Source organism: Pyrus communis, chromosome 14, assembly GCF_041283825.1.
Source record: "Pyrus communis isolate YQ-2024b chromosome 14, ASM4128382v1, whole genome shotgun sequence".
Taxonomy (NCBI): Eukaryota; Viridiplantae; Streptophyta; class Magnoliopsida; order Rosales; family Rosaceae; genus Pyrus; species Pyrus communis.
The window spans coordinates 7,642,055-7,653,332 of NC_142578.1; the positions used below are offsets into that span (position 1 = coordinate 7,642,055).

Consider the following 11,278-nt stretch of genomic DNA (forward strand, 5'->3'; position numbering starts at 1 on the left):
AAAAAAAGCATTAAAGTTAAGTTTAGGCATTATTTCAGTTTACAAATATGTATTTGTTTTATGTTGAGCTCTTTCAAAGTAAAGTTTTCTTTCTTTATTTAGATTGATGGAAATGTTATTAAAACCCCAACTTTGAATTTGGTTACACAAACATGATCTCTGTCCCTATGGGGCAAAACTAAAACAACCTCCCATACAAGGGGAAAAGACTTGGCTACTTACCAACTACTAAGTACCTCTAACGTGCGATAACTAACAATCGTCACGTAATTAGGTCATCGTCACTTGATAAGTGTGCTATTCATATAATGTGTTGGTGATATGTTAAAATCTCTTTACTATAACACACACATAAAGGTCTCATATCACACATTTAGATAAGCTTTTGTTTTTCTACATGAGGACTAGTACTCAGAATTGGGGGTGCTAAATAACTCGACAACTTGCTCAACATCAACAATACTAGAGTCAACATAAACAATACATACATTTATGAGGTTTCAAGTTTTTTTTTATTAGTAGATACCATGGTTTTAAAAGGTCGTAGACGTTAAAATCGAACGGCGAATAGGAGTCAAGTGTCTAGGAGTCTGGACCTAAGTGAAGGCCTATGCGTTTTTTTTTTTTTTTTTTTTTTTTTAATTTTAATTAAATTTTTATATAACATATAAATAAATATTAATTAAAAAATACATATGGTGCAAAATAGAATGACATATAAATAATAAAATATTAGAACATATTGAAAACATGAAGAATAAACATATAATAAGTGTTCGCCTAAGTATCCAACAAGTATTTTACAATTTATTAAAAAATAAAGAACAAAAAGGAAGTTATGTGCAAATGAGAGTCGCGACTTAAGTGATCTAGGTGGGTGCCTACATGGGTCTAGGCGGACATCTAAGCAAGCGTAGATGTCCTTTCTTATTTTTAAATGCTAGAAATTAATCGTGGTGGTAGTCAGCCGCCTAACACTTAAAGACTTTTTGGAACACTGGCAGATGCACACTACTTTTCCATTTTTCTTGAACATTTATGTTTATTTGGACTGTTTAGATCTAACTGATAAACAAATAAGATTGTGCAGAAAAATATGTACTCATTTCTTTTAAACTAAACTGGAAATCTGTAATAAGATGAGCATTTTGGAAAATATACAGAGAAAAATAAAAAATATAAATAGAAAAACAGAGGGGCAAAGGCGCAGAAAGCATAGCCAGTGCCATTTGCCAATGCATGCCATTGCTTAAGAATAAAGGGGCATTATTGGCAGTTAAAGACTTAAAGCTGCCATGACTTTTGTCATTTTCAAAAACATTTTGAATAAATATTATTTCCCCATCATGATTCATGACAGAACAACGGAATAGATGAGACATTATAATTACTGGGTGTATCTTTGCCTTCGCCAGTCACCTCCTTTAATTAGTTGTAATATTTACCCCTTAATTATTTTCATGAAATAAGTTTAAATTTTAAATTTATGTATACTCATTAGATAGATTTCAAAATTTAAACTAATTTAACAATAATAAAACGGTCAAAAATATATGATTACCAGGGAACAGGGAACCCATCTCCCCTCCCTTCAGAGTGTTTGATAGGTTTAAGAAAGGCCCCTTCCTTGACTCCATCAAATTTCAATTTCCTTTCCCTTTCCTTTTCCTTTTCCTTTTCCTTTTCAAATTTATATGTCACTGTTTCATGACATGATTTTGTTGCCGTCTGTACGAAAAGCTGTGCGCTTTCTCTAGGTTGCTGCTGCTCATATTCTTCCTAAAGCTTCCTCTCATAAACCAAAAGGGCGGTTCCTTAAAGCTGAGGACATTTTTGCAACCAGATGGGTCTCAGCAGACCTCACAAGGTCGGCAATGGAGTCCCCGCCAGATGGGTTTCTCTCTTCTGCATTACCAGCTTCTTCCTCGGTGTTCTTGTTGTCAACAGGTTCTCTCTCTCTCTCTCTCTCTCTCTCTAAGATCTTGTGCTGAGGTGGTTCTCTCAGCTTCTAGATTTGCTTCTCAGTCTAATGGGGATTGTAAATTTTCATTCTTTTAATGTTGTTTGCTGCCAATGAGCTTTCTTTTTTTCGACCATTTTGCTGCTTTTTGCAAATGATGCTCTGGTTTCTGGATTCAAGTTCTATTTGCACCATTGTTTGAAATTTAGGATGTTTGCTATCTATTTGGTAATTTTGAAATGTACTTAAGTTGCCAATTGGACTAATGGGTGCTAAATCTTGGTCGTAATTTGAAGTTACATGAATTGGCGTAATGAATATGTTGTGATCTATTGGCTTTTTAGTGTGGAAAGTAGTAGATTCAGTGATGTTTAGCGCTGGAATCTGAGAGGTTAACTCTGATTGGCCGGAAAGCAGATTTTTCAAGTTTCATAGAAATTTGGGGAGCTGGTTGATCGATTTTAAGTTGGAGGCCAGGCACTAGGAAAATGGTTTCGAGTTAACTCCTTTGGATGGTAAATAATGGCAGCCGGTTGACAAAGTTCAGTGGTGCTGAAAGAGATTTCTAGCCAGTGGAATCGGTGACAAGCCGGCAACTTGAAGACGAATGTGCACCCAATAGGATTACTCTTGATTGGCTTAGCTTTGCGCTGAATGTGCACCCAAATCTCCTATATCTCTGATATTTCATAGAAATATAAGGCGAGTGTTGACCAATCTCCACGAAAGTCCAATTCCCTCGAGACACTTGGCTGGTGAAGCCCAACTTTGGTACCCAAATCACATGAATGTGACGAGAGGATTTAACGTAACTATACTACCATACGGTAAAGTATGAGAGTTGAACTGTAAATTGCAAGGAAACAAAATTGTTTTAATCTATACAACTCATGTGATATGAGATTATATTGTCTGGTTCATAGTGTTCTTTTCTAAGTACACATGCATCGGTCAGTTGCTGATGTTTATCTTGCAGGTTTTGGGGTGATCCCGATCCAGAGAAAATTGATGAGGAGGCTTCACCACTGGAGAAAGATCAATCAAGAAGAGTTCTGCATCCCATAGCTAATTGTGAGAAGAAGGCAAGTTACAAGATTCAAATATTTATTAGCTCCATTTCTGTGGTAACTCGCTAATAATTTATCCGTTCTACTGCAGGAGGCCGCTAATGGCGTAGGAGACATCCTTTCTCAAGTCTCGCAAACACATGATGTAATCATGTAACTTCCCTTATCCTTCTATTATTTGTTGAAGAAATCTCATAAGAGCTCACAATCATTGTACGTATTTCAAATGTATACACATTAATATTGCTATGTTATTGAAATTTATGTTGCATTTTTTTCCAGGGCATTGGATAAGACAATTTCCACATTGGAGGTCCAGCTAGCGACAGCTAGATCTTCCAAATCTGGAAATGATGAAGGATCTCCTATGGTGATAAAACCAGGAGGTGAGCCATTGAAAGAGCGCCAGAAGGTTTTCTTTGTGATGGGAATCATGACTGCCTTTAGCAGCCGGAAACGAAGGGAGTCAATCAGGGAAACATGGATGCCACAAGGTTAAAATCCAAATTTTCAATATTCATTTCTCTCACTAAAAGATTAGTTGCCGGCATTGCTGTTATAAGAAATACGCATATACATTTACACACACACATAACTTATTAGTTTATCACTTTTCCAGGGGATGAGTTAAAGAAGTTAGAGGAAGAAAAGGGAATTATAATGCGGTTTGTTATTGGACACAGGTAGGCTTTATATTGCAAGTGACTAGCTTAATAAACTGCTTGCTTCAGAAAGAAAATTTTAACAAAACTTACTGGTTCTTTTTTTGCCGTCAGTGCAACTCCAGGGGGTGTTTTGGATCGTGCCATTGAGGCAGAAGAGGAGAAACATAAGGATTTTTTCCGACTAGTAAGTAACTGAGTGCCTGGGACCAAATTACCTGTTATCTCCAGTTAGTTGTTTGGAGACTTGTGCAATGCTTGATGCATATATATTGTCTTGGGACCAATCAGGGGAACAAAATTCTGACTCTTTGGTCGGCTTTTGTTAGTTAGTTGTTTTAAGATCTAGATTGTCCTTTGGTTCAAACTTCATATCACTTCGGTGGACCTTATGTATTGTTTACCATTGTATGTATGCAGAATCACATAGAAGGATATCGCGAATTGTCGTCAAAAACCCAAATATATTTTACGGCAGCTGTCTCTAAGTGGGATGCTGACTTTTATATCAAGGTTGATGATGATGTGCACATAAATCTTGGTTAGTGTGTATATATTTAATTCAGCTGTTTCTGCTATGGAAATAAGGGGACGAAACAATTGATAGAGAATCTGCGACACTAAATTAATTTCAATATTTGACAGGAATGGTTGGTTCTACTTTGGCCCGTCATAGATCAAAACCTCGTACATATATCGGTTGCATGAAGTCTGGACCTATCCTGGCGAATAAGTAAGCAGCCAAATGTTGTGCATCTCTCATTTAATTTATGTTCGTCATTCATCATCTGTACTATTTTGATAGGGGGGTCAAGTACCATGAACCGGAATATTGGAAATTCGGAGAGGAGGGAAATAAGTATTTTCGCCACGCAACAGGTCAAATATACGCAATTTCCAAAGATTTAGCAACTTACATCTCAGTGCATCAGTAAGTGCTCTTGTGCAGTCTCATTTTGCTCTGGTTTTTTTCTTGTACGCACAAAAAATATTCTACATTTTTTCTTCCCATATAACTTCAAAAAGTTCTGTTTTCCACTTTAGCCACATACTTCACAAATATGCAAATGAGGATGTCTCTTTGGGTTCTTGGTTTATTGGTCTTGATGTTGAGCACATTGACGAGCGAAGCCTTTGCTGTGGAACTCCTCCTGGTAAGTTCTTGGCAATGTGATTTATCATCACTTCAAGACATTAACCAGTTAGTTTATTTATGCATATGCCATCCAGATTGTGCTTTTTGCTTTTCTACATAATTAGATGATTCGTCCATTGAGAATACAACTCCCCATAGCTATTAAAACTCATCTTATTGATCGTCAAAAGCTCTCGTTAAAATAAGTACTTTTCTTGAAAGCCACACAAAAAGATCACATTATAATCAGTTCGTTTTCGATACTATTAAGCTCGATCTCAACTCAAAACTGTCTTATCTTTCTCAGAGTGTGAGTGGAAAGCTCAAGCAGGAAACCCTTGTGCTGCATCTTTCGACTGGAGCTGCAGCGGCATATGCAAATCGGTGGAGAGAATGGAGGAGGTGCACGAGCGATGTGGGGAAGGTGATGAAGCTATTTGGCACACTAGTTTCTGAAACTTGGCACGTTTGATTGTGATGTAAATGTGTATGAGCTGACAGAAAATTGGTTAAACAAAAACCTGCTGCCCCATTTTTGCTATTATTTATACCCCTGGGACAGTTGGTATATGATTAAGTTAATCATTGCACAGTGAATCTTGGGTCGGAAAATATGGAGAAAAATCTTTCTTGCCAACTTTGAACCGTTTGGATATTTTTTTTCGGGTTATTATACAAAATGGTCCTTGAGATTTGCATGATCAATAGAAATGGTCCATGAGATTGAAAATCAATAGAAAGGGTCTTGAGATTGTCCATCATTCATGATTTTGGTTCTTCCGTTAAAAACTCTTTGGGCAATTTTCAAAGCTTTGTAACTCAATCGATTCTTAATCAAATTCGACCCATAATATATCAAAATGAAGATAAGAAAGTGTAGAACAAGATTGTACCTATTTGGAAGCCCAATGATTGCCGGAGATGGCCGGAAAATAGCCTGAAAGGTGACTGATCCGCGAAAAAACTGGAAAACTCGTTGGAAATTGGGTAAACTTTAAAGGTTCATAACTTCTTCAATTCTCAATGAAATCAAGTGATTCAAAAACCAAAATCATATTTCTCGACGGGACGAAGAGAATGGTATCTTTCTTTACTGCTAACTCATCGTGGTTTGACCGGAAAACTGCTCGAAAGTGGCTAACTTGAAAATGGTTAGCCACTTTCAAGCTGTTATCCAACCAAACCACAGCGAGTTAGCCTTCGAAAAAGGTATCATTCTCTTCGTCTCATCAAGAAGTATTATTTTCGTTTTTGAATCACTTGATTTGGTTGAGTATTGAAGAAGTTATGAACGTTTAAAGTTTACCAAGTTTCCGGTGAGTTTTCCAATTTTCCCGCGGACCAGTCACCTTTCAGGCTATTTTCCCGCCATCTCCTGCAACCATTGGGCTTCCAAATAGATATAATATTCTACACTTTCCTATCTTCATGTTGATATATTATGGGTCGAATGTGGTTAAGAAACGATTGAGTTACAAAGCTTTGAAAATTGCCCAAAATTGTTTTTAACTGAAGGACCAAAATCATGGATATTGGACAATCTCAGGGATCATTTCTATTGATTTTCAATCTCATGGACCATTTCTATTGATCATGGAAATCTCAGGGACCATTTTGTATAATAACCCTTTTTTTTCTTTCCACTTTTATGAGTCGGGAGGATTTACATTGAACATGTTGAGTATCACGTCGCGTCTTGAACAGTTATGTATTGACATATGTAAATATATCAGAAGCATATTAATGAATTGAGACCCCAAAATGACACTGTACATATTTCTTGTAAATTGCTCTCCTTGATCGGATATTTAAGAATACAAGGAAAACTCAAATCCGCTTCATCCTACCAAATCTAGATTTGAGATTGCTTTTAATTAAATAGCTCAAATTGTGGGCCTAAGGGTTAAAGGGTAGAGAATGTCAAAGAAGTGATTTTGGGTCAAAAGATCTCTAATGGGGACTTATACACTGTAGAGTCTATACTCAAATAATGTGAAGGGAAATTTACACATGTTATTGTATTAGTAGATCAAGATATTATTTAACCGTGAAATTGTTTTGTGTAAGTCTTTCTTCACTTTTAGACCTAAATACAAAAATACGAATATAAAATAAATTTTTGGATTCGAGATGCACTAACAAGGGCAAATCTGTATTGTAATGAAGCCACCATCTTAGTGGCACAGCCACTCCACAGCCTTTCTTTAGTATCTTTATTACCGATATATTGCGCTTTTAAGGACCTCCTATCACAATAAAACTTTTTATCTTCATATTTTGAACTGGCAATACGCACTCATCGAATAAATGCGCCATTAGAGTTGGTCTTGGTGATAGAATTTATCGCCAAGAAGCCTAAAACAGTTATTGGATGTGCAGCAGGTACACTTAGGGGAATTTTTTTTTTTTTTTTTTTTTTTTTTGTGGAGCAAAGAAAACATACATTACCAACAAACAGAACAACCACTACAACACATAGGTCCAAAATTTACAACACAAAGGCCCAAGAACGAAAACACAAACTACCAACAGAGGCCCAACCAAAAGTTGAGCCCAAAACACAGCACACAGAAACACAACCACATCCACTGCAACATCTGCCAAAATCACCGCTGCAACCACCAAAATAGCAGTCGTGCATGTCGATCCAGTCAAATTCGGTCCCCAAACAAGGCCACGCCTCATCGACACCAGCATCCAAGTCCAATCTTCACGCCTAACACAGCTACAGACCCCAGAGAACCTGTAGCCAAGTGAAAGAAGCTCATGGCAGTCCACGAGCAACACTACCAACAGGGGCAGACAGCAAATCAAAGCACACCAACTCGAAACACCGCAACCAATCGCGGTAAAGGTTGACGGAAGCTGGGAAATTGGATGAGAGATAGCAAAGGGGAGATAAAATGGCAGATCGGCCAAGAAACCCTAGGAAGAAAACAGCAGAGAGAAAAGGAAAAAAAGAGGGAGAAAGCTAGGATTGGCGGCACCGGAAATGGACTCGATAGAGAACCACTCACACAGATTGGTGAGATTAACCCTTACACAGAGGGAAGGTCTCTCACGGAGAGAGAAAATTTTTACAAATTAGATACGCTTAGGGTTTGTAAGGCCATCTCTAACCGAAGGGTCCAGAGGGCCGAAAATAACCTGAAAACTGTCTCCAACCGAGGGATAGGCCAGAGGGCTGTGGAATCTGAGAGGGCCCCACGGAATCGGAGAGGGCTAGAGGGCTGGCTGCATGCAGCTAGTCAGCTAGCCAGCTTGGGGTTGGCCAGAAAAATCAGTTTTCCTGTTGGTTACAATCGACATGAATACATTTATATTAAATAATATAAATGTATTCCTGTCAGTTATAACCAACAAGAATGCTTAAGAAAAAAATTCAAATGAAATGGCTAGTTGACGTCAGCTAGCCGTTGCAATTGATTTTTTTTTTTTTTTAATTCTTAAGAATTCTAATTTTTTTTCCTATAAATACTTAAACCGTTCATTCACCATTCCTTTAAATTTAATTTGTAGTTTTTAAATATAAGTTGTAGTTTTTAAATGTAAATTGTTGTTAGATTTGAATTTAAGTTGTTGTAGTTTTTAAATTTAAATAATAAATTATGTTTGGCCATTTGATTCTCGATTAGAAATGAAAACAAATATGATCATATATTATTTATTAAAATATTAATATCTTGAAGAATCAAAAAGCTAAAACGAGCTATCTGTTGAAGATGGCGTAAGGAGTAACTTTTCCATTTGCAGGGAGCCAAGTACAGTTCCGATAAGTTGTTCTTTCTTTTAGGAAAATACTTATCTTGTGAAGAATTCTTTCAAGCAAGTCCTGACAGACAGGCTCCGTGCATACTGTCCAACTTCTTTGTACATCTTTGCTTTGGTAACTAGTCAGATCGAAAGAGCTGAAATGAGATGACATTCACACCCTACACCTGTTAAGCACTAATAAGATTCTTCATTCTTCTGTGTGTTCAGTTCTTCGGGCAATGTGTTGTCTTATCACAGGTAAACCTAACATTAGGTGGTTGGATTGTCGATTTAGAATAAAATCACCGATATATTACCAAGTGCACCATGCATGTTGAGAGCAATTCTCACGTTAGAAAAAAAAAAGGACTCTTGATGTGCTTGAAAGAGATTAGATTACATTTTATATTATCAATTAGTTTTATGGTCGAACTTTAATTTTTTTTATAGTATCGAAGCTGGTTGTCTCATGTATCGGACCCAACGGTCATACATGTTCCAAGTCACCCGATTGTGTTTTTCGTATATTAAGCTTTAAAATTCGTCACACATGAAATGACGTATTGAGAGTAAATCCCACATCAGGAAAGGAGGGATCAATTATCAATAGATTTTATGGTAGAACTCAACTTTCTTTTGTACCTATGGATATGTCGAGTGATGGTATTTGAACACACAAAACTAATATGCTCTCCAATGTATATGAGTTATACATGTTCACTCTGAATATTTTTCATTACATCGATATTCTAAATTAATTTATACTAAAGAAAAGAGAGATGGTTTGTACTCAAGACGCACTCAATTGAAAAAAAAAAAATCCCAACCATTACGACAATTCATCGTTTACAGAGTATCAGTTACCTATTTAATTTGCAGTTGTTCGAATTTGTAATCAACTGCTTGAGGAATTCTATGTGGTCGGTGGTACAGCCGAAATGCAAATTCTTGACAGGTGAAGTGGGCACATCAGATGGGATTTTCCAAAATTGAAGTCTACACTGAAGTAGAAAGTACACCGTCCATGCCCAGTGAGCTTCCTTCTCAAGGATGTCAATTCTTGAAGTATAAAGTGACCTAATTTTGGGTTCAACATCAGACACTAACAGTTTGGCCGTTGTAACGGGGTCAATGGAAATTTTATCTGTGCGGCTGCACACTCACATGAGATAGGTTAGGGATTTGTGGGTCTTGGCTTCGTCCCTCTATTTGTATCCCTTTGTTTTTTTCTTTAAATAAAATTTTAGAGATGGGTGATAGAGGAGTCATTCTATCAAAAAGTTAATCATTTCTAATTGCTCCGAGCGAGAATGAAGTAGCTTACTTTTGTAATTGATGGCTAAATCCCACGTCTTGGTTCTTTCTGACCACTCTGTGCGTGTTGGAAAATAAAGCTATTTTTATAGTTTGATGACTAGTTTGACTTGCCTAATCCTTCATCATTCTCAGTAAAAAAAAAAAAAAAAAAAGAAAAAGAAAAAGAAAAAGACCTATATGCAGAAAAGTTTGATCTCATATGAGTGTGTTGCCGTGTACAAATAACTCGATAGGATATATTCTTTCAGTAATAGATGTAAGATCCCACATCGCCCGTGAGGGCGTGGTCTTTGGGCCTTATATGTCCATGTCCAGAGCTTTAACTTCGGAGAGGCCTTTTGTGGTGGGAGATGTGGTCTGCGGACTAACACTCGGCCACAAGAACAAAACCGTGCGGTAGCTGGGTGGCTGCGACATAGTCCAGGCCCAGAATGCCAAAGCGGACAATATCCGAGAGGTTGGAGTCTGGGATGTGACAATTTGGTATCAGAGCCAGACTCACGGTCGTGGTGTGCCGACGAAGACGTCGGGCTCCCTAAGGGGGGTGGATTGTAGTATCCCACATCGCCCGTGAGAGCGTGGTCTTTGGGCCTTATATATCCATTTCCAACCACATCGCCTGTGAGGGCGTGGTCTTTGGGCCTTATATATCTATTTCCAACCTTAAGTTTCACTGAGGCCTTTTGTGGACTCCCTGAGGGGAGGGCAGGCGCTGGCTACGGCCGAGTACCGGTCCACAGAAACAAAATCGTGCGGTAGCTCTGTCTTCGGGCAGGGAATGCCAAAGCGGACAATATCACTGGAGCTTGAAGGTTGGGATGTGACAATTTGGTATCAGAGCCAGACTCACGGTCGTGGTGTGCCGACGAGGACGTCGGGCTCCCTAAGGGGGGTGGATTGTAGTATCCCACATCGCCCGTGAGGGCGTGGTCTTTGGGCCTTATATATCCATTTCCAACCTTAAGTTTCACTGAGGCCTTTTGTGGACTCCCTGAGGGGAGGGCAGGCGCTGGCTACGGCCGAGTACCGGTCCACAGAAACAAAACCGTGCGGTAGCTCTGTCTTCGGGCAGGGAATGCCAAAGCGGACAATATCACTGGAGCTTGAAGGTTGGGATGTGACAATAGATGTTCAGTGAGTTATGGATATAATCATATCAGTTCAAGTTACAAACTCCTCTTTTTGTCCCATGAATTTGAGAAATTTGTAAGTCTCCAGTAATTACGTTATTCTTTCGTGTTATAGTCATAAAAAAATCTCTATGGTACTTTAGAGTATATGATATATTTCGAACTTTTTAACTGTTACTTTTTAATTTTTGTATTTTGAAAATAGTGATCTAACAGTATAAAAATTAATATCCTATACTTCAGAGCATTGTAAA

General features: G+C 37.9%; 1 protein-coding gene across 1 annotated transcript; it reads left to right on the forward strand.

Annotated features, from left to right (window-relative positions):
* The first annotated feature begins 1,358 nt into the window (after nucleotides 1-1,358).
* LOC137713001 (beta-1,6-galactosyltransferase GALT31A) lies at nucleotides 1,359-5,461 on the forward strand. The gene is made up of 11 exons (XM_068452229.2): nucleotides 1,359-1,947; nucleotides 2,937-3,042; nucleotides 3,119-3,180; nucleotides 3,310-3,521; nucleotides 3,647-3,710; nucleotides 3,804-3,876; nucleotides 4,110-4,230; nucleotides 4,335-4,422; nucleotides 4,495-4,620; nucleotides 4,734-4,843; nucleotides 5,132-5,461. Exons 1-11 carry the CDS (start codon nucleotides 1,844-1,846, stop codon nucleotides 5,278-5,280), a joined length of 1,215 nt encoding a protein of 404 aa, XP_068308330.2. The 5' UTR covers nucleotides 1,359-1,843; the 3' UTR covers nucleotides 5,281-5,461.
* The last annotated feature ends 5,817 nt before the right edge of the window (nucleotides 5,462-11,278 follow it).